General features: G+C 40.5%; 1 protein-coding gene across 3 annotated transcripts in view; it reads left to right on the top strand.

Moving 5' to 3' along the window:
- Positions 1-24491, top strand: part of UTP4 (UTP4 small subunit processome component) — an 881210-nt gene that overhangs the window by 514213 nt on the left and 342506 nt on the right. For all 3 annotated transcript variants that reach the window (XM_044082023.1, XM_044082022.1, XM_044082025.1), the window contains one exon: positions 24138-24202. In XM_044082023.1, coding sequence (XP_043937958.1) covers positions 24138-24202 — 65 coding nt within the window. The remainder of the gene's footprint in view (positions 1-24137; positions 24203-24491) is intronic.

The raw sequence follows: 24491 nt of genomic DNA, 5'->3' as shown, positions 1-24491 counted from the left end.
CAGGTTTTGTACCATTCTGTTTGATTGCCTACATTGCAGTTGGTTTATTTGCATTGTATTATTTTAACATTGCAGCATAGGTCTCAACCAGTCGGGGACAAATGCAAGCAGAATCAGGGACAAATCCAGAAAAAAATCAGGGGCATTCAGGGACACTTTTAAAATATTAGTTATATTAACCTAAGACATTAATAGAATACCAGAATGTGGATTAATATACATTTCCTGAAGGAAAAGAAGTCTGTAACTCTAATTGTCATTATTTATTAAGTGTAATTCACCACCTTTCTTCTGAAAGACATCAATGTTAGGAGGGATTAAGAGGGACAGAGCTACTGAGTCAAAATCAGGGATGTTCCTGAAAATCGGGGATAGCTGAGAGGTATGCATTGCAGCATCTGTAACACATTTCTTGAACATTTAAGAACTCTTCCTGTTCATAGCTCCACTTACTGGCTACTTCTTGCTGCAGCAGCTTTCTTAGAGGCACAGCTATTCAGGCATGTTAGTTTGCTAGATGCTAAACACTTAGTATTTTGCAAGATCCTACTGTTATGCCCGTTTGTCTTCAGCATTAGCATTTTGCACAAATGCTTGGACTTTTTTTTGTATCAGGCTTCAGTCTCTCTGATATTAGAATTATACCTCTGTATTTCATGCCTGTCACTCTGTTTTAAATATGCAGTAATTTAAAGTGAAGTTATGCTATCTGAATCTGTTGAGCAGATGTAGCTCTGTCTTTGATGGTCTATTCACGTGACTGACACCACACTAATACATAATCATTTATAAGCTTAATACCTACCAAACCTACAATTACTTGAGCAATAACTTTGTATAGCTGCTAATGGTGAAATACCATGTGCAATACAATGGAATTTGTACCTTCCTAAAGACCTACTAATTGTACCAAGTATGGAGCTTGCATTATCTGCCAGAAATCCTAATTTGCATCTAGTACTGAGAAGTAAAATATCATTTGGCATTGGTGAGATTGATTCCTCAGTTACAAGTAGTGGACCCTAGTCTGTTTTAAGTAATTTATTCAAAGCAATACAAATGCAAATCTTGTCAGTCTTCACAGCAGTGACTGCAATAGTCTCTCATTTTGTTGTCTGTAATTGTTTCTTATTGAGTAACTATAAACATACTCTCAAACCTCCAAGACAAGAACTCCTGTAATAAAAATGAAGCATTTTTGTCTAGTGTTGAGAGTTCTTCTTGGCTTGGAAATTTGTGTGTACAATTATGTTTACCATTTTTTTCTTTGGCATTGCGATGTTAGGAGGTACTGCCTGCAGTGCCAGGGAGAAGTAGGGCAGTGGATATATGACTTGTGCCAGCACAGCTAGCTGGAATTTTGTAAACAATTCTATGTCATTAGTATATCAAACTGATTTATACAGATGTTTGGGCTGAAAACGTATTTGTGAGCTTTGCTTGTGTTAATTGTGCTAAAATGTATCAACAGTGTGCACCCTGCTGAAATGAAGAGAAACGTACATCTATTATGGTATCTGAATTAAATGTATATGTTTTAATAGAGTATAGCGGTGCAGCAAAGGTTAACCAGCTGGCTTATTTTAAGAAAAATAAGGGAAATGTAAAATCATTAAAAGTTACCCCACGGTGCTGAATAGGACCAGAGTCGATAGGTCTGGGTGCAGCCATTATCTGTTAGCTTTTGTAAAGAAGAAAGGGGGAAATGCTGTAAATGTCTCTGGCTCCTAGGCACTGCCATGAAAGCTCTAATTGTGTGTTGCAGCAGCCTGATAAAGTCCTGTCTCAAACTTCAAAAGGAGATATTGTGCTAACCTAGAGTCAGGTGACCAGATGAGGTCATTCTGCAAGTCATCTTGGATATTACATTTTAGAGGGAAAAATCTCAGAATATAGAGTATTATGTTTTTGTAGCTTGACTAGAAAGACTGTGCATGTATTTCATCTTGTCTTGCCCAAATAAGTCATTACGGAACAGTAAAATCTCTTACATTCATTCAGGAATATAGTGACGCTTAGTTAAAATATTGTTTTTCTTTATTTGTACAAGTCTGTCCATCAATGTTTTCAATATTTTTTGTGATTTAAACTCTGTGCTTTACTGTGAATATATATAGGTTCATAGGTAGGTACTAGGCTATTGGCCCTAGGGCCTATATAAGCCTAGCCAAAGGTACCCTGTCTTTCGCCACCCAAGAAAATTATTTTCCTGTGCCACTGTCGAGCAGAGCGACAGAAGTGATCCCCAGGGTGAATTTCCTATCTCCCATCCATTCATCAAGATTTTTCTTGAAGAGTGCTAATGAACTTTGTTTGATATAGATAGGTAGTTTGTTCCAGAGTATGGGAAGTCTCTGGGACAGGAATCTATCCCTCCAGCATGTTCTGTTTATTGTGGTGACAAGGTTTAGGTCCCTAGAACGTGTAGCTCATAGGGATTGGGATTTCTTTAAGTGGAGCATGTCTAAAAGCTCTGGGTTTGACATAGCTTTGTGTGTTAGGCAGACATCGCCTCTGAGTAGGCTGCAGTTTTTTGAGACGGTCTGCATAGGGCATCTCTTTGAGGCCAGTAATCCTCTTTGTGAGGTATTTCTGTGGCCTTTCCAGTTGTTGTAGATGTCGTGACGTACATACCAAAAGGGGCATTGTTCTCTATAATGGGTCTAATGATTGACGAGTAGAGGGGAACAATGACCTCTTTTTTCCTGGATGAGAAACCTTTTGTGATGAGGTGTGCCACGAAGAAGGATTTCCTGACTACTTGTGGCGATGTGATTATCAAAGGAGAGACTACTGTCCACCTGTGTCCCAAGGTCTCTTATCACACTTTCAGTGTTAAGTAGACTACCACCTATGTGGTAGTTCATGGGTACTGAGTTTTTACCAAAAGGAATGACAATGCACTTTTTGACATTGAGCTTGAGGCCATGACTTTGACACCAGGCATCTGTCTCAGCGAGGCCCTTTTGTAGGATGTCCACATCTTTTGGTGTTTTGATTATGGCTCCTAGTTTGTAGTCATCTGCGAACTTAGTTAGCCAAAGACCTTCTTTGTTGGCCTGTACTTCAGAGAAGTAGATACCAAACAGGAGAGGACATGAGACTGAACCCTGTGGTACTCCACTTGTCACTGGTCTGAAGTTGGATTTAGAGTCTGTTACTTTCACAGTGTGGGTTCTGTCAGTGAGCCAGTTGGCAACCCATCTTGTGACATAGGGATTTATACCTAGTTTAGTGAGGTTTATCTATAATTCCAGAGTGGGGGATGGTGTCGAAAGCCTTGGCGAGATCTAGATAAGCTGTGTGAACCACCTTACCCTCATCTACGGCTTTGGTGACTGCTTCAAAGCGGTCTGTCAGGTTATGAGACATGATCTGCCTTTTACAAACCCGAACTGGGTGGGGTCCTGAGTTTGGAGATTACCAATGTCATTGTTTATAAGTTCCATGATGATACGCTCCATAGCCTTGCAGACCAGGCTCGTTAGGCTAATGGGGCGGTAGTTTCTGGGGTCTGTGGTGGCTCCCCCTTTGTGGAGTGGGATAACTGTCGCTGTGCGCCATTCAGTGGGCACATAGCCTGAGGTGAGGCTATGATTGAACATGGTACTTAGGTGGGGTGCCAGTTTGTTTTGTAGTTCGTGTAGAACACAGCCTGGGATGTCATCGGGTCCCATGGATGCTGCGTTCTTGGCTTTGGATAGTGTGTTTTTTACCTGTGCAGCTGTGATTACAGGAACTTTGCATTCTTCTGGTATAGAGATGGGCCCTTTAGGGGATGACAGAGGGGTAAAGTTAGCACTGAACCTATCTGTCAGGATGTTGGCAATATCAGTTGGTTCTATATATTTAGTGCCATTGTGCTGTAACTCGGAGCAGATCTGAGTGTTTCCATTGAGATTCTTGACATAGCTATAGAATGCTTTGTGGTTGTCTTTAGAGTCAGTGGCGATTTTGTTTTCATAACTAGCTTTGGAGGATTTTATGAGGGATCTCAGCTTCTTACTGAGGCTGACCAGGGAGTTTCTCCAGTCATGGGATTTTACTCTTTTTTGCAACAGTTTCTTTCTTCTGTTGTAGAGTTTGTTTATGGCAGGGGACCACCAGATTGGCTTCCTTTTTTTTTGGAGGATAGCATCTTGGTTTTGTTAGGGATTGCACGATCCATGCACTCGTGTAAGTGCTTATAAAGTGCATTTGTGTAGGATTCAGCAGTCATACCTCTATTGTCCGTCAGCATTAGTGTCGTGAAGTTTGCCACTTCTGTCTTAAGAAGCGTGAAGTTGGCTTTGGAGACATTTTTTACTGTGGTTTCCCTAATGGGGGTGGGGGAGGGATGTGGATGTCTAGGGTGATTAGCTTGTGGTCGGATCTGACCAATGAGGAATTGACCCCTGGTGTGGAGCACCTGTTGGTAATAACCAGGTCTAGGATATTGCTGCCCCTGATGGGGGTGTGGCTAAGCTGATCCATGGCATTGGAAAAAACGTTGAGCACAAGAGTTGGTACATGAGTAGTTTTCCCAGTTAATGGTAGGGTAGTTGAAATCACCCATTATTAGAGTGTTAGGTTGTACCCTAATATTTTCCAGTGTATTAAGAAATGAGGAGTGGGAATCCTGGGGCATGGTGGGCGATCTGTAGCAAGCTACAATTTGGATTGCAGTCTTGCCCAGAGTTAGTTGCACTTGGATAATCTCTGATGCATTGCATTATGCTGAGCAAACTAGCCTGGAGGTGTGGATATTCTTAATGAACATGGACACGCCTCCACCTTTAGTGTTTCGGTCCAGGTTAGGTGGCCGAAAGGTGTGGTATGAATTATAGCCTGGTAATGCAGGGGTACTCTCTGGAGCCTTGAACCAGGTCTCTGTCACTGCACAGATGTCGATGTTCTCCATTTTAAGGAGTGCCTCGAGAGAGTGCATTTTGAGGTTTAGACTTGTAGCATTGAGTAGCAATACCCTCAGATTCTTCTTGCCTGTACCTGTTAGGGTGGTGAATTTGTCATTTGAACCTTGCCTAAAAAAGACACTATAGGGGTGGCTAGAGCCTTAGCCAGTATCCGGAATCCCAGGGGCGACAGGTGCAGGCCATCTCTGGCAAAGCATCGTGGCCTGTCGATCATGTCATCCCAGGCAGACAAATACTGGATCCCCTTAGAATGACACCAGAAGCTTAGCCAATTGTTGAAGTCATTCATTTTGTTCTTGTACTGTGGTATCATTCTGGGTAATGGCAGGGTGCTACTCAGGGCTAGGGTCATACCTGCCTGGGCTACAAGATCGGACAGCTCCTCCATGACCCTTTTCATGTAGTCCAAGGAGGTACATCTCAGGTCATTCACACCAACATGGACAATGACAGAGTCATATTTGTACTTGTTGTGGAGTGACCTGAGTGCATGCGTTATGTGGTGGATCCTGGCACCCGACAGGCAGCTGACAGTAACTTTCTCCTTGTTTGGCCTGGTGAGTTGAACATCAGTGTGCCTGACTATAGAGTCACCTATGACTAGAGTGTTGGGTACGTTGTTATGCCTTATGGGCTGTGGTTGAGTGGCACACTGAGTGAATATTCAATATTTTCATGTACTTTTATTATTCATTATTAAATATATTTAAAATGTTTACTGTGGCTAATCCTTGTAGACAGTATTTAACCTTTGAGAGTACTTATTTGTTTGGTGATTGCCTGGAAGTCTTCCAGCTGGGCCATCTACAAGGGTCTATATTATATGAATGAAAGTTCATATAAGCGAACGCTGTATTGAGCGGAAATATCGGACATCGAGGTGGGTATTGTGGGATAGCAGTACAGTTCAGATTGGAGTTTTTGCCCTTTTCTCACTGTAGTGCTATCTCGGAATTGGAATATATATTTAGCGGGGGGGGTTGGGGAGTGCAGCCCCTCACAGTATTCTTTTCGATGTCCGGGATTTTTGTTCATTGAGCATTCGCTTATATGAACTTTTGTTCATATATTATAGACCCCCTCTACAAGGCAAGAATTCTCCACCTGAACCAAGACATAACTGTTCTTCACTTTATAAATCTTTAGATTTATAGGTTCATAGGAGATTACTAGGCTAACTGCTTAAGAACCCTTACAAGCCTAGCCAGTATAGCCCAATTTGCATGGATTTGTGCCTATACCTTTAGTATCATACAGATTGTCCCTGTGTATAAGGGACATAGACACTAGCATAGGTGTGAATTTACAGTTCCTCCTCCATTGATCCAAATTGCATTTGAAAAAGGACAGAGAAGGTGCTCTGCTTAATGTGAGTAGGAAGCATGTTCCTAAGAAGGGTTTGGCTGACTTACGTTAGTCAGTTTCTTGCTCTGTACTTGAGTTATTCAGCAAGGTATGTCAGCTGTACACTGTATTATGATCTGGTGATGGGCAAGACTCTGGCCCAACAGAGACTTGTAGTAACAGTCTGATGGGGCTGTCTCATCTTTAGCCCCTGGTGAAGAGTCCCTTTCCGTCTTGATACTGGAATTTCATTACTAGCTTGCTGCCATGAACCTGACGTTTGTGTTCTGAAAGATGCTTTTCCTAGTGGCTATAGCATCTTTGTGACTGAATTACAAGCTCTGGCCTGTGAGTGTGCATATGATTTGCTGTATCAGGGCTAGAGAATTTTGAAAATTTCTTGTGGCTGCCTGAATGACAGACTGACCAACAATTAGCTTTTATAGTGATCATGAGGGGTATATATTCCAATTCCGAGATAGCACTACAGTGAGAAAAGGGCAAAAACTCCAATCTGAACTGTACTGCTATCCCACAATACCCACCTCGATGTCCGATATTTCCGCTCAATACAGCGTTCGCTTATATGAACTTTCATTCATATAATATAGACCCTTGTAGATGGCCCAGCTGGAAGACTTCCAGGCAATCACCAAACAAATAAGTACTCTCAAAGGTTAAATACTGTCTACAAGGATTAGCCACAGTAAACATTTTAAATATATTTAATAATGAATAATAAAAGTACATGAAAATATTGAATATTCACTCAGTGTGCCACTCAACCACAGCCCATAAGGCATAACAACGTACCCAACACTCTAGTCATAGGTGACTCTACAGGAAGTCTTGATGTTTGGCAGGCACAGTGTGGAAAATAGAATTTAGGTTAAAAAAGTGGGGGCAGTAGGAGTGCTTTCACCCCTTAACACAGACACACAATTCACAGGAGTAGGGGAGCTCTCAGAAGATGTACCCATGATTTCCAATCATAGCATTTATTTTGGGTTTTTTTTATCCCTTGTTGACCATGTTAGTCCTAGTAGAGTATCCCTTTTTTCAGGGGATACTGGGGGTGTATTTATACTACTAGGAGAACTTTGGCAAGACATTGGAGAACTTCCCCTACTCTTGGCAGTTGGGGGAGACTTTGTGTTGCACATCCTAACTTCCTGTTTCCTGTCCAGGTGTGGAGGCAACTAGGAGGAACAGGGAGAAAACATGGCTGATTCAGCTTTTGCTGAAACTGCAGTGAGAGTTGCTGAAAATGTAGTTTAAATGGTAGAATCACTACCAGAAGTTTTTTTTCTGATGATGTGGGTGTAGAAAAAATAGTGACATTGGAGGAAAAGAAGATTGTAGCTGTAACAGAGATGGAATTAGAGGAAAACTTTCAGAGGAGATTATTTGTAGGAGAGACAGTTATCTCTGAAAAATGCATAATTACAAGCCTCCAATTGGGATGGGGAGGTTGCAGGATGATTATTTGGAAGAAACGGTAAACCAAAGTGAGCCAGAAAGTGGAGTAGCAATTTCATGAACTGATATCATGGAAAATATAGAAGAAGAAAAAGGAGAAGAGACTGTGCCATAAAAAGTTCCAGAGACAAAAACGTATGTACAAACTGTGGGCAACACAACAAAGAAGAAATAAAATAAAAAGAAGTGTACAATGTGTGAGCAGTAAAAAAAGAAGAAGAAAGTTTGGACAGGTATGAGGTTTGGAAGTCTGTCATTGCACCTCTGGGTGTCAAAGCAAAAGAGGTAAAAACATTTATTTTAATTAATAAAGAGACTTTTTGTGACTTAATATTTGAGACTGGGCAGGCCATTGACATTTTTTGGGGGTGCATATGAACAAAAGAAAAATATTTTTCTATGGTCAGAATATGTGGTGCAAGCTTTTTACAGACACACACAAAAAAAGAATAATGATCCAGTTTAGAACTGAAGTTGAAGAAAAATAACTGAAAGAACATTTGTCAACGGTATGTAAAGAAGTGATGGACACTACAAAAATATGATTGTGGACTGGGCGATGGGAATGTGGAGTAATACTGAAAATGGAACATGATAATGTTATGCATGTACCTAGTATTATTATTAATGTTCATGTTAATAGGGGTTTTGTGAAGTACAAGTGGTCAACCAAAGACTTGTTATTTTTGTGGGAAAAAATTATCATTTAATCAATGAATATGATAAAGATGTTATGTGGTAAAATAGGGCATAATGCAAAAAATGTGATTTAAAGTGCAAAAAAATGTGTCAATGCTGGTCATTCATGGCTAGAATGTGAAATAATGTGCAAAAAAATGAAGTTAAACAGGAGAAGGAGAAACAACGTGTACAAAATGTAACGGATAAATAAGTTATTTATTTTATTTTTATTTTACATTTGTTGACCGGGAATGTCTGACTAGGTTCCACAGAGCCTGTTTTCAGCGGAGGCCTGGGGAGAAACGCTCTAGATGCATGTCTTTGGAATGTGGGAGGAAACCGGAGTACCCGGAAGAAACCCACGCGAACACAGGGAGAACATGCAAACTCCACACAGAAGGCACCCCAGCCGAGAATCAAACCTGAGAACCTCTTGCTGTGAGGCGACAACGTTAACCGCTGCACCGCTGTGCCGCCCAGTTGTACATGAAATTAAAGAAAATAATAAGGAAAAGGAAACGGAGGAGACAAGCGAGGAAGAAGGGGATTGGTGCACCGTAAAAAATAAAAAACTGATAGGAAAAAGGGTTAAAGGAAAAGAAAACGTAATGCTTGGAGAGAATAAGGAAGGGAAGGGATAAACGTTTTACTAACTTTTCTTAAAAGCTGAAAATATTTAAATGTGAACAGTTTGAAAAATCTTAGTGAGACTAGGTATATTACAATGGGGTGCTGCAGTGGATGCGCATATTGTTTTAGAAGATATCACATTATTAACAGAGGAAGAAAGAACACAAAATGAAAAACTTAGGAATGGTGTGGTAGTTTGGAATACAGGGAAAGAAACGTGCTCTGGCATATCTATATTATCTTAAAGGATTAAAATATTAGGTGTACCCATAGTGGACCTAGACCGAATTGTGGTATTAGACTTGTGATGGAAAAATATGCATATAGAATTATAGCTTTGTGTGTAACAAAAAGAGAGAGAAGTGATCTTTAAAAATATTCTTGAATATGTTTATGTAAATATGGATAGTGGTGGCTGATTTTAATTGTTATTTAAGAAAAAAAATCAGTTGAAATATTAAAATGTTTAAATAAATTATGAGAAGTGGAAAGTTAAGTATATGGGAGAATAACCACTGGACCTATAAAAGGAATGAAATTGGGACAGAAATTGATTATATTTTAATATGTGATAGTTTAGTTTAAAAGTTATAAAAAATGAATTAAGTGCTGGATTTTCAGCTCGTGGCAATATGGGTTAAAGTTCAGAAAATGAAGAATATATAAGAACAGGAAAAGGAATAAAGAGAAATAATGAAAATGAATTAGATTTAAAAAAGAAAACTAACTTATGGAATTATGAAAAAAATCTATCTGAATAAGAGTTTTATGAGAACTGGACTGTTTGGTGGCTTAATTTTAAAGAGAAATGTAAAGTATTTTTAGAATGTTAAAGAAAAAAGAAAAAGAGATACACTATATTAAGTCAAGAAACATTTAGAGACTAGTTAGAGAAAAAAAATTCCTTTTATGGAAAAGAAAGAGAAATATATAAAATGAATCAAATTACAATTAACTTGTTATATAAACAAAAAAATAGTATTTACAAGGAAAGAGGTAGCACCACATTTGAGTAAAGTAATAGAAGGAAAAATAAGTGAATTAAAAAATAAAGAAGGTAAGCAAATAAGATAGCAAGGAATATATGACATAATTAAAGATCATGTATTGGAATTGTTTGTTAAAAGAGAAGAAAAATTTATGAAGGTGAAAAATTAAATAATGAAGATAGTGAGTAATTAGAACCAAAATAACTATGAAAGAATTAAATGAAATTCTAAAAGATATTGACATGAATTCTGAAACAGGACTGGATGCAATTGAATATGGTATGTATAAAGAAATGAGTGGCAAAAATTTTTATAGAAATTATGAATGACTGGTTAGAAACTGGAATTAAAGAGAAAGAGGTATACAGGAGTTATAAAATTTATATTTAAAAAAGGAAAGAAAGAGGGCATAAATTGGAGACCTATAACATTGAATAGTATGGAATATAAATTTTTAATGAAAATAATAACAAACGGTTACAAAAAATGGATAGACTGTATGACCAAAATGTCTTTGGATGAAAAGGAAAAGGAAGTCACTGATTTGTATCTGTTCTTCTCAGTTATCAAGTTTTCTGTGTTTACTTGTTCTAATTTGCTTCCTAAGCTGAAAAATAAATTTATCTTGTTTTTACATTGTTATATATTTTCAGTGATACTGTTTATGTATGTTACATACTCTATACTGTTTCACATACTGAAATAATTTTTCTCATTTTTTGCATTATGTATTTTTCTTTGGTACTATTTCTGTATTTTTTTTTTTTATCTTTTTCTTTGTGGAACTTTTCTACCCGCATCTCCACTGAAAACGGGCTACTTTCCCAGTCGGGACACTACCCTGTCAACAAATTTAAATAAATAAATAAGCCAAAATGATGTAGATATCCTACAAAAGGGCCTTAAAGAAACAGATGCTTGGTGCCAGAGTCATGGACTCTAGGTCAATGCCAAGAAACGTATAGTTATCCAGTTTGGGAAAAAGCACGTACCCATGAACTACCACATAGGCGGCAATACTCTAAACACTGAAAGTTTGATGAGAAACTTGAACACAGGTGGACAGTGGTCTCACCTTTTGATAACCACGTCGCCACAACAGTGAGGAAATCCTTCTGTGTGGCACATCTCATCACAAAGGGCTTTTCATCTAGAAAGAAGGTCATTGTCCCACTGTACTCGCCCCTCATTAGACCCATTATATAGTACAATGCCCCATTTGGTATGTACCTCACAAGACATCTGCAGCAGTTGGGAAGACCTCAGAAATATCGCACTAAAAGAATCACATGCCTAAAGCAGATGCCCTATGCCGACAGTCTAAAAAAAAAAAACTCCAGCTAAACTCTGTCGCATATTGCCTACTCAGGGGCAACCTCTGCTTAACTTACAAGACCATGTCTAACCCTGAGCTGTTGGACATGCTACATTTAAAGAAATCCCAATCCCTCAAGAGCCACACGCTCCAGGGAACTAAACCTCGTCACAATGAACAAGACATGCTGGAGAGATAGGTTCCTGACCCAGAGACTCCCTATACTCTGGAATAGACCGCCTATACATGTCAAGCAGAGCGCCTCTTTGGCTCTCCAGAAGGAACCTTGACAGTTAGATGAGAGATAGGAAATTCACCCCAGGAATCACGTCAGTCGCCCTAATAGACAGGGGTCCAGGGAAGTAAACACTGTGAGTATCAACAACCAGGGAATTGTCATGGCTAGGCTTGTATAGGCCCTAGGGCCGATAGCCTAGTACCAACCTATGAACCTATAAGATTTATTGTGGATAATAAGCAGACCAGATGCCTTAATAGTTAAGGTCTTCACCGCTCATGTACAAGGTACAAGGTTCAATCCTGACCTCCGACCAATGCCTGTTTGGAGTTTGCATGTTCTCCCTGTGTCTCCGTGGGTTTTTTCTCATGTCCGAAAAACATTCTGAGCATTTCCATCTCAAACTCGCCAATAAATGGAGCTGTGGGCAGCAGCACTGACTCTACATGGTGCCCTATAGGCAGAAGAGTTGTACAGACCAACCACTTTGAGCATCTACTGTGGTGCGCAGTACCATCAGGATAGGAGAACACGGATCACAAACTGCACGCCGTGGCAAGTCTAGCCACTCAGCGGTGTAAAATATGGCTCTAGGTGATTCTGTTGACTTTTGCCAAAAATGGGCATGGGTAGTTACCAGTGATAAATGGGTTGAGGAACCGACCTACTCTGACCCATGCCAGGGACCCTTGCTAATGGTGGGAGGGGTATATGTGCCCCTACTGGCCAGTGTGTGCCCACCATAAAGCCCAACAGCCCTGGGTCAATAAGCTACTGGCCAGCTGATATATAGTTGCCCAGCCTGGGTTACCTGGGATAGCTCTGTTGAGCGAAAGCCGGATGTAAAACCAACCAATCTGCCAAACATGAATTCAGAATTGTTATGCTTAATGTAGGGTCACTGACAGGACGCAGCTTGGAAATGGATGACATGATACGGAGGAGGCTGGACATCCTATGTATCCAAGAGACAAGGTGGAAGGGCAGTGCAGCAAAGCCACTTTGCTTGGGATCCAGACTCTACTACTCAGGTGGGGGACAGGCTAGAAATGGTACAGGAATTGTGATGAGAGGGAGGCTTCAGAAGGCAGTGAAGGATATCATCATAATTAGTGACAGACTCATGGCAATCGGTCTCCAGTGTAATGACAGGGCAATATTCATAATCTGAGCCTGTGCCCCACAACAGGGTTGTGATAGTGAGGAAAAGGGTGCATTCAGACAGCATTTGCAGGACCTACTAGATAAAGCAGGACAACATGAATTGGTGTTGATAATGGGTGACTTGAATGCACATATCGGGACAGACAGAACAGGATATGAGGACTGCCTCGGTCCCACATTGGTGGGGCAACAGGAACAAAGAAGGAGAGGCCAGTCTAGACTTCTCTCTGGCAAATGGCTTGATAGTAGCCAACACATGGTTCAGAAAGAGAGACAGTCACAAGATCACATATAATAATAGCCAATGTGTAACTCGGGTAGACTTCCTCCTAGTAAGGAAAAGGCACTGGGGTAGAACCTATGATTGTAAAATCATCCCCAGTGAAACAGTCTGCCCACAACATAAATCACTGGTTGCCACAATCTGCAAGCAGTGGTCAGGAAAGGCTCTAAGGTCAACGGAGAGCAGGCTGAAGACCTGGAAGTTGACTGGAGAGAAAGTACAACAGTTCAAGGAATTACTCAAGACTTAGCACCTCCAGAAGAACAGGAAATAGGTGGAGTTGAAGAGTGACAGTGCCTAAAAACAGCGTGTGTTAGAACAACAGAAGAGATATGTAGCCAAGCCATGTAGGAAAATAAAGTACATAAAGAAAGGTGGTAGTGGAATGAAGACGTGCAGGTAGTCAACAAAAGAAAGAGTGCAGGAAGAAGTGGGAGATAGAAAAGACTGACCGGGATAGGAATGACTACTGGTTGGCTGACAAAGAAGCTAAGAAAGAAGTTGCAATAGCAAAGAATATGATATCAGCGGCACTCTACCAACTTCTGGAAAGTGACTCAGTAAGGGGCACAAAGAAAACTATATCAGGTTGCAAGGCAAAGACAGAAAGATAAAGAAGATGGTCAGACACTCTTCATAAAGGATTCCAGCAACAACCTGCTCACCAGTCCAGAGGACATCAAAGGCAGATGGAAGGAGTATTTCCAGAAGCTTCTGAATGCAGAACCCCCCCCCCCAGAAGCTGTACTGTCCCAGAAACAGCCTACGATGAGAGAAGAAGAGGAGCCCACCCTAGAAGAAGTAAGAAGAGCACTAAGGAAGATGAAGTCAGGGAAAGCAGCAGGCTCAGATGAGGTGATATCAGATGTGATAAAGATGCTGGGTGAGAAAGGGGAGAAATGGCTACTGAGGGTACTAACAGCAGTCTGGAGAGAGAGGCATATCCCAGATGACTGGAGAATAAGCATACTTGTGCCAGTATACAAGAGCAAAGGGGACATCCACAACTGTGGGCAGTACAGAGGCATCAAACTCCTATTACACTGCATGAACTTTCTGGAGAAGGGTGATTGATAAACGGATACCTAGAGTAGTAGAATGTAAGATGGGAGATGAGTAGTTTGGATTCAGATCAGGATCAGGATGAAGCACAACTGACCTGATGTTTGTAGTGAGACAGATACTTGAGAAGAAGCTAGAGATGAAGAACAAGTCCAACTGGGCATTCCTAAACTTGGTGAAAGCATATGCCAAGGTCCCATAAAAGCTGATGTGGGCAATACTGCGGTGGTTTGAAGTCCCAGGAACACTGGTAGAATTAGCACAGGCTATGTACAAGGACCCAGTGGCTCAAGTATGAACAGTGTTTGGCCTCACAGAGGGGTTCCCAGTGGGAGTTGGTGTACACCAGGGTTCAGCTCTGAGCCCAATGCTGCTCATACTGGTGGTGGACTACATTAGCAAACAGGCTGGAAGGGACAGATCAACAAAGCTGCTGTATGCAAACGATGTGGCAGTACAGGCAGAATTTGAGCTAGAACTTCAGCAAAGGATAGGAGAATGGAATGCTAATCTGAAGGCACATGGGATGAAACTAAGCACAGATAAGACGATAATGGCAGCAAATTGGGGAAATCAGAAGAAGCTAAGAATAGAGATAGAAGGGAAGATAGTGGAACAGTTAAACAGCTTCAAGCATCTGAGAGGTGTAGTTGAAGAGAAGGGTAGACTGAATGAAGAGGTCAAAGCTAGAATTAGAGGGGCTGCAGCCAACTGGCATAGAGGATCGGGTGTAATCTATGACAGAAGAATGCCAAAGAAGCTGAAAAGTAAGGTGTACAAGACAGTGGTGCGACCAGTACTACAGTACGGTACAGAAAACTGGGCAGTAAAGGCAGAACAGTTGAAGAAGCTAGAGGTGATGGAAATGAAGTGCCTGAGAAGAGTGGTTAGATGCACACTGTGGGACAGACGAAGAAATGAGGACATAAGAGCAGAAGCCGAAGTAGCCCCAGTTGCATAAAAGATCAAAGAGAACAGATTACGGTGGTTTGAGCACATGTGCAGAAAAGCAGAAGACAATCTGGTGAGGAAGATTTGGGACAGGCAGGAAGACTTTAAGAGGGAATGAGGATGTACAGCAGAGAGGTGGATGGATTGTGTGAAAGAAGATCTGTGACAGGCATGAGTGTCGACGAAGGCAGGAGTGTGGCACTGAATCGAGAGAGTTGGTGACGGTTAACAAGATACCCCAACCCCATGTAGAAAAAAATTAGAAAAAGGGGGCTGATGATTCTTATTGGATAATAAGAGCAGTAGTTGATGACATCATAAATGAAAACATAGAAGTGAAGGTTATGATACAGAATATATGTAAAGTCTGTGATAACATTCAATATGAATCATTATGGAGAATTTTTCTGGCATATAATGTAATAAAAAAATATTACAAATAATAAAATCTGTTTATGAAAGGAACTATGTGAAACTAAATGTAAATGGCTGGATTCTTAAAGAAATAAAAATAGAATGTGGAATAAAGCAGGGCTGGCCCAGCTAGTAGTTTAATGTTCTCATTATTTATGGATGTACTAGTGAAGAAAGTTAATAAAATGTTGAGTAGTGGTGGATACAAAATGATGAAGGAAGTGCAACTGCCAATAACGTATAATTATGCAGGTGAAATTGTATTAATTGTTAAAAATAAAGTATGAATGGAAAAGGTAAATGAAAAATTAAGTATAAATTACAAACATTGTTTTAAGTGCAACTAAGGAGAAAAGTAAACAATTTGGTTTTGAAGGTATGATAGGAGGTGTTGAGTTCAATGAAAAATATATAGATATATTAGGAACAATATGTGGAAGGAGTGAATACAGACAACAATAGGATAATGTACTCAGAAGTAAAGGATAGGACTGCTTTTTGGTAGTCATATAGATTTTCTTATAGAAAAAAAAAACACTTGTTGGACACCATGGTAATAGGAAACGTTGCTTATATTGTTAACATCTATATGATTCCTATTAAGTATGAGAAGGCACCGATGATGATTATATTTTCTTTTATTTAGGACTGTAGACTGAATCCTGTCTAGAGAGGGATTTTATATATGAAAGAAGAGCAAGGAGGCTTGGGTTTAATAAACCTAATACTACATGCAGTCGCTTTAGTTTTATATATGGTATAAAAATGAATTATGAAGGAAAATAACTTGATAGAAATTATACTATATTCTAAATACAAAGAACTGCGGGAAGGAATGAAAGTTAAAAAAACTAAGTAAAAGCATTGTGAATGAAGAAATGTAAGAGTACCAAAACAAAACTGAGTTATGGAAAGTAAAAAATATATATGTGGGAAAAATAGAAAGGTATAGTACTTAAGTATTATGAAAGCATTTTATTGCTTTGATTCATGGAAAGATTTAGAAATAGATAAAAAAAAAGCCATAATGATGAGATAGGTCCATGATGATCCTTTCCATAGCTTTGCAGACCAAGCTAGTCAGGCTTATGGGGCGATAGTTTCCAGGATCCGTTGAGGCACCACCTTTGTGGAGAGGGACCACTGTTGCTGTACGCCACTCTTTGGGTACATATCTTGTAGTAAGGCTGAGATTGAACAGTAGTTTTATGTTTGGGTTTAGCTCTTCTTGGAGTTCATGTAGGACGCTGCCCGGGACACCGTCTGGTCCCATTGATGCTGTGTTTTTTGCTTTGGAGAGGGTGTCTCTTACCTGAGCATCTGAGATGTCAGGGGGGCAGCACTCTGCTGGGATAGATATTTGCCCTTTTGGTGGGGAGAAGTTTGCGCTGAACCTGTCAGCTAGGATGTTGGCAATGTCTGTGGGTTTGGTGTATTTTTTGTCATTTTGGACTAATTCTGAGCATATTTGGGAATTCCCACCCAGGTTCCTAACATAACTAAAGAAAGCTTTGTGATTATCCTTAGTGTCCTGTGCAATTTTTCTCTCGAAGCTGGCCTTAGACGATTTTATGAGTACCCATAGTTTTTTGCTAATACTGATCAGAGATGCCTTCCCTTTTTGGGATTTTGCTCTATCATGTAGTAGCTTCCTCCTTCTATTGTATAATTTGTTTATGGCTGGGGTCCACCAGACAGGACGTCTGCCTTTGGAGGATTGGGACTTGGTTTTATTTGGGATTGCATGATCCATGCATTCCTGAAGGTGTTCATAGAATGCGTTTATAAAGGATTCTGCGGTCTGGGCCGTATTTTCCACAGGCCCGGGGGCTTTGAAGGATTCCACCTCGGTTTTGAGGAGTGTGAAATTTGCATTAGAGAAGTTTTTCACTGTGGTTTTCAGGGCAGGGGGTGGAGTCGGGATGTGAATATCCAGTGAGATTAGTTTATGGTCTGATCTTACCAATGAGGGATACACTTGTGGTCTGGAGCATAGAGTCCCCATGTTGGTGATGATCAGGTCCAGTATGTTTTCCCCTCTTGTGGGAGTGGTAACAATTTGTTCCATAGCATTTGAGTGTATAAATTCTAGGAACCTTTGGGCTAGGGTGTTGGAGCTAGAGTAATGCTCCCAGTCTATGTTTGGGTAGTTGAAGTCGCCCAATATAATGGTTTTTGGAGAGGCCTTCATATTTTCCAGTGTTCTCAGGAAGGCCGAGTGGGGTTCCTGGGTTTGCGAGGGTGGTCTGTAGCAGGCTATAAACTGGAAGGCAGTTTTGCCCACTGTTAGTTGCACATGGATAGTCTCTGATGCTTCGTGCTGTGCCACCAACCTGGAGGTGTGGGTATATTTGACGAATATTGATACTCCCCCTCATTTTGTGGTTCGGTCCAAGTTTTGGGGCCGAAAAGCATGGTTTGCGGTATAACCTGGTAGTGCTGGGGTGCTCTCAGGAGCCTTGAACCAGGTTTCTGTTACTGCACAGATATCGATGTTCTCCATGCTAAGGAGAGTTTCGAGTGCGTGCATCTTGAGGTTTAGACGTCTGGCGTTGAGTAGCATTACTCTTAGTTTCTTATCCCTTGTGATTCCTATGGAGGTGGGTTTGTCTTTTGAGCCTTTCCTAAAAAAGGCACTATGGGGGTAGCAAGAGCCTTTGCCAATATACGAAAGCACAGGGGTGATGGGTGCAAGCCGTCCCTAGCGAAGCATCGTGGCTTGTCGAGCATGTCATCCCAGGCTGACAGGCATTGGATCCCCTTTGAATGACACCAATACTTAAGCCAATTGTTGAAATTGATCATCTTGTCTTCATATTGTGGCATCATTCTTGGTGAGGGTAAGATGCTACTCAAGGTCAGGGTCATACCGGCCTGGGCTACATGCTCAGAGAGCTCCTCTATGTCTCTGTTAATGTAGTCCAGGGAGGTACGTCTCAGGTCATTCACACCAGCATGGACAATGACTGAGTCATATTTGTACTTGCCTTGGAGTTACCTGAGTGCACGTGTTATGTGGCGGATCCTAGAGCCCGACAGGCAGCTCACCGTGACCTTCTCCTTGTTCAGCCTGGTGAGCGGGACGTCAGTGTGCCTGATGATAGTCACCTATTACAAGTGTATCAGGTGTGTTGTTTAGCCTTAAGGGCTGTGACTGTTCAGCACACTGGCTTTGTGAGCTATGTGTTGCACATGTTTTGTTTTGGGGTAGCGGTTGCTTGGGTGTCTGCTTTGGAGGTCTCTGCTGCTTAGGCAGATTTTTATTTAGAGCCTCCGAGTATGTTTTTGTGTGTTTATGTGTTTGGTTTGCTGTCGTGGTAAGTCTATGTGAGACTGGAATTGTAGTGAGTGTGGTTTTTTTCTCCTCCTGACTGGTTTTGCCAGTACTGAGTTGAGAGAGCTTAGCCTCCAGTATGGCTATATGGTTGCATCTCTCACATGTGTTGGAATTTGTTGGGAGGAGGAGAGGGTTGTCTGTGTACATGAGGCAGTTGGAACATTGCCTCAAGATTCCCAGATTCACCAGCTGGACCGGAGAGGAGATTGACAACTGACCTTTGGACATGCTAGAATAGTATTGGGAATTCCTTTATAACTGAAAAAAATGGCTAATGGGGAACAAGGTACTCGAGGGGAGTTTGTGAGGGTGTAGTGCTTTTAATTTTTTAGTGCTGACTTGTAGAATTGCTTTAGTGAGCAAGTGCCAGGTAACTTAAATGCAATGTGTTACAGGTAACTTAAATGCAAAAACGACAAACAGTAACTTTTTTTCAAGTGAAACAAGGAAATAAGTACAGTAAGCAATGCAGATATCACTAGGGATCCACAGAAGCTCTGAAAAGCCACGTTTTAGGTGGAATTAGCGTTTCAGTGAAATAATAAGCAAACAAACAACAAGCATACAAACAAAGCTAGATTCAGCAGGCCTGGATCTAGTCTATGCTACAGCAAACAAGGTGTACCAATTTCAGTAAGAAACAGTTCAAATATGCAGGCACTATAAGCCTTTAACCAGAAATTCCCAGCTCAGAAGGGCAGAGTCCAGCCTCTCCTCCCACAAGAGTGCAGACCATGAACCTTCTTAATGTAAAATAACTGGCCTGAAGCCCAAGTGCTTAAACCAGAACTAATATACTTTTAGAATAACAGACACTGAGCCCTCAATCAGCAGTTCCCAACTTAGAAGGATGTACCTGCCACCACAGTGCAGGCCACAAACCTTCCTAATGTAAAACAACTGGTCTGAAGCCCAAGTCCTTAATCCAAAAGACTTAGAATGATAGCTACACTTTAATCAAGTTACTACCAAGCAGTAATAAATACAATTGAATACTTTAAAGAATGCCTGGATTAGTGCTCAAGTTATACAAACAAAGCTAGATTCAGCAGGCCTGGATCTAGTCTATGCTACAGCAAACAAGGTGTACCAATTTCAGTAAGAAGCAGTTCAAATATGCAGGCACTATAAGCCTTTAACCAGAAATTCCCAGCTCAGAAGGGCAGAGTCCAGCCTCTCCTCCCACAAGAGTGCAGACCACGAACCCTTCAAATGTAAAACAACTGGCCTGAAGCCCAAGTGCTTAAACCAGAGTTAATACACTTTTAGAATAACAGACATTGAGCCCTCAATCAGCAGTTCCCAACTTAGAAGGATGTAAGCTACCTGTTCTGCCACCACAGTGCAGACCACAAACTTTCTTAATGTAAAACAACTGGTCTGAAGCCCAAGTGCTTAAACTAAAAGGCTTAGAATGAGATGCACCAAGCAGTAATAAATACAATTGAGTACTTTTAAGATGACGCAAAAGCAAAATAAAGTAGGAAGAAACAAAAATACAGTAAAAGCAGATAATTTTTTTTTTTTCAGAAAAGTAGCAAAAACAGTAGTAAAAACAATTCACATGCAGTGCAAGCTGGCACACTTGAGTATGTAGCAATATTAGTCCACACACAGTTTGAAAAAATGTAATTAAATTAAAAAGGACTAAAAGCAAGTGCAGAAAGGGTTTATTAGGTAGAATGCGGTAAAGAGATGGGACTGGGGGAGTGTCCTCGATCAAATCTACAGTGGGGCGGGCACTGCAAAATCCACCAAATTTAAACTACAACCAAGAACAGTGGGGGGGGGGGAGTTTCAACAGAGATGTGAGGAATCAGAGTGAAAATTATAAAACCAAAAAAATATATATACTGATCTGTGTATATTTGCAGAACAGTAAGACAACAGATATATAAGCAACAGTTTAGCTCTATAATACAGAATAATACAGAAAAATATACTCAGCTCTATATATTTGCAGATAGTCTTGTAAGGCTGTCTCTCAACACACAGGTTCCACTTTAAAATGTTAAAAGAGGCAAAAGCAAAATAAGGTAATAAAGTCGGAAGAAACACAAATACAGTAAGGCAGATGAAGTGCAGATTTTTTTTTTTGTTTTTTTTTTTGAGATGGAGGAAACAGAGCAGATTAAGATACTGTAGGGGAATGCCCTTCCCAAGTGCTGTCTCTGTACACTGCAGAGGAGATGGGACTGGTAAGAGTATCCAAAATCAAAATATGATCTCACTGTGCTCAGTTGAGTGAGCGAATGAGATGGGAGGAGTGTGCAAAAAGAGATTTACATCAGGGGCCAGCAATTCCAAAGCCACCCAAGATTAACACCACAACAACAAACATGGAGGGGGAGTGGGGAACTACTGCAGAGATACAGAGACACACACAATATTTACTGAATGCAAGACACACAATATTTACTCACTCAAATCTTAAATAAGTGCAGAAAATATACTTAAATCAGCTTATGTCCAGTTGTTGTATGCAGACAAGTCTCAGTAGCCAGCAACTCGATTTAAAATGATTACTAGAAATGTAACCAACACAGATTTTAATGCTAGCAGAAACCCCCAAGCTAATTAACACTTAACAAAGGAATTTCACAGCAGTCTAACAACTACTGCAGAGATTCAGAGACACACAATATTTACTGAATGCAAGACAAACAATATTTACTCACTCAAATCTTAAATAAGTGCAGAAAATATACTTAAATCAGCTTATGTCCAGTTGTATGCAGACAAGTCTCAGTAGCCAGCAACTCGATTTAAAATGATTACTAGAAATGTAACCAACACAGATTTGAATGCTAGCAGAAACCCCCAAGCTAATTAACACTTAACAAAGGATTTCACAGCAGTCTAACAACTACTGCAGAGATTCAGAGACACACACAATATTTACTCACTCAAATCTTAAATAAGTGCAGAAAATATACTTAAATCAGCTTATGTCCAGTTGTATGCAGACAAGTCTCAGGCCAACACGGAAGGACTGTGGCTGACCAAGTTCGCAGATGACTGCAAACTAGGTGCCATAATCGACACTCCAGCCGACACAAGCATCCTCCAAAAGAGCCTCATAGAAACAGACAACTGGTGCCAGAGCCATGGCCTCAAGCTAAATGCCAAAAAGTGTATAGTCATCCCCTTTGGCAAAAACAAAGTGCCCACAAATTACCACATAGGTGGTAATCCATTAAGGACAGAAGAAGTAATTAGGGACCTGGGGACCCAAGTTGATAGAAGTCTCTCGTTTGACAACCACGCGGCCAAAGTGGTTAGAAAAACATTTTATATAGCCCACCTAATCATGAAGGGATTCACATCTAGATCAGGGGAGGTCATCGTGCCTCTTTACTCACCCCTCATCAATCCCATAATTGAGTACAATGCCCCTTTTGGGATGTACCTTACCAGACACCTGCAGCAACTGGAAAGACCCCAAAAGTACCTCACCAAGAGGATCAAAGGGCTAAAACAGATGCCATATGCTGCCCGGTTAAAGAAACTCCAGCTCTACTCAGTGGCATACCGCCTGCCCAGAGGCGATCTGTGCCTGACGTATAAAGCCATGTCCAACCCGGAATTAATGGACATGCTGCACCTCAGAAAATCCAAACCCCATCGAGCTACGTGCTCGAGACTTGAACCTCAGCACTGAAATAAATAGGACATGCTGGAGGGACAGATTCATAACCCAGAGGCTCCCTTCACTCTGGAATAAAATCCCAGTCCAGGTTAGGCAGAGTCCCTCATTGACTCTCTTCAAGAGGAATCTTAATGAGTGGATGGGAGATCGTAGGTTTACCCCGGGTATCACTTCTGTGTCACTGTTAGACAGAGGCACAGTATACTAACCTTGAAAAAGGGCATAGCAAAATTAATTTAAAATGGGTGGCAAAAGCCAAACACACTCTGGCTAGGCTTATAAATGCCCTAGGGCAGATAGCCTAGTATGAACCTATGAATAACTGTAAGATAAAAAGAATGTAATGGTTTTTATGGCAATTGTCTATTAGAAAAAGCAACTATGCCATCCGCAAAAAGCAAGATAGAAAATGTAATAAATGTGGAGAGTTTGAGACCACCAAGCATGTGTTTTTGAAATGTGACCGTTAATAATTTGTGGAAAGAAATATGTAAAGATAATGGGGTGAAAGGTTTGTTAAAATGTTAATAAATTAATGTGGACATGATAGAATTTGGTTATTATGGTGCACGAAAACAGGAAGCCGTGAAGGAAATGGACAGGGTAATATTTTATGTTTCATGGATTATATGGAATGAGAGACTAAAGGAAATCAAATACGATGGGAAATGGACTTTGACAAAGATTCTGGAAAAAATAATGTTTGGGTTGTGGGTAAATGAGTGGGGGATGTTTAAACTGAAGTTTGTAATGTATGGAGATTTGTAAATAGATGTAAATCATGTAAATATGTAAATAACATGTAATGTATATATTAATAAAAAAACTGCTCTCTGATATGTGCCATGGGATCTTTTACATCCACCTGAGCTACCATCAATTTAAGCAGATGGGACTTCAGTTTAATATCTCATCCAATGGAGGACACATTCAGGAGTGCAGCACCTCCCTTATGCTGCACTGCAGTGTCAGCAATCCATCTTCCTGGAGTTGGGAGTAGAACCCACAACCATTTGCACTGAAGGAAACTGGGCTATCTGTTGTACCACTGACACTACTATGAACTTTTCAGGGATGAGGTGATGTGATGAATGTTCAAATGTCTGTTAGATGAGTACTTGTACATCTTTTGTTTGGGGTTGAGTACTTGCACATCTTTTGGAGTGCTGAGTTAAAGTACTGCCTACGAGTATTCAACACTTTTATGTGCAAGTCTGATATTTTGGTGTCAGACATCATTATTATGGTACCGCAGGGATTTTTATTTTTCTTGAATCTCATAGTTAAGATATATAATTAATAGTAGAGTCACAAGCTGGGGTGCAGGAGAGCTACACACACACACAATGTCTTTAAAGAATGCTTAATATGGCCACACTGTTCTAATGAAACATTGTTTTGCAGTTGTACTTCTGTCAGCCACAGAACTGGTCACACCCTCATCTGCTTACTGCTCGCAACCCTCGGTTGTAAGGGGTATAAGTATATACATTATGTTGTTGTCTTATTTATGTCTGTGGTTTTTTTTGTGTGTTTGTAACCCGCTGAGCTCCTATTTTGGGTTATGGCTGAAAAGAGGGTGGTACTTGGGTCAGTCCGATTACTTGATTAGCTAAGTCAGTAAAGGTTGTGTTAGAAAAGAAAGTGCTGAGTTAAATTACATGCATGTTACTTTTTTTTTTTTTCAGGAAAGTCAGGTGATGTTCTGCCCATCTCCAAGAGACAGGAACACCTATTGCAACTCAAGAGAAAGGTAAGGCTGTTTGCAGGGGCATGAGATGAGACAGATGTAATGTATAATTTGCGTAATGTGTTTTCTGTGTTTACATAATCTATTAAGCCTTACTTAACCAGTGACCATGTAGAACGCTTAGGTAGCCTAATTGGTATGGCATTGTTCCCTAGAGGTTTCCAGTCATCTTTGTACTGATAGAGCAGTTCAAATGGGTTGAAAATTAATTTCATTTTAGAGGTTTGCTTGCATGTCTAACAGCATGGAATCAATGCAAATAAATGTATGTAGATAAAACAAAAAAAAATGT

The sequence above is a fragment of the Protopterus annectens genome, chromosome 8.part1, assembly GCF_019279795.1.
Source record: "Protopterus annectens isolate FY-2018-M chromosome 8.part1, PAN1.0, whole genome shotgun sequence".
In the NCBI taxonomy this organism is placed as follows: Eukaryota; Metazoa; Chordata; order Ceratodontiformes; family Protopteridae; genus Protopterus; species Protopterus annectens.
This window is presented reverse-complemented; position numbering and strand designations above follow the sequence as displayed.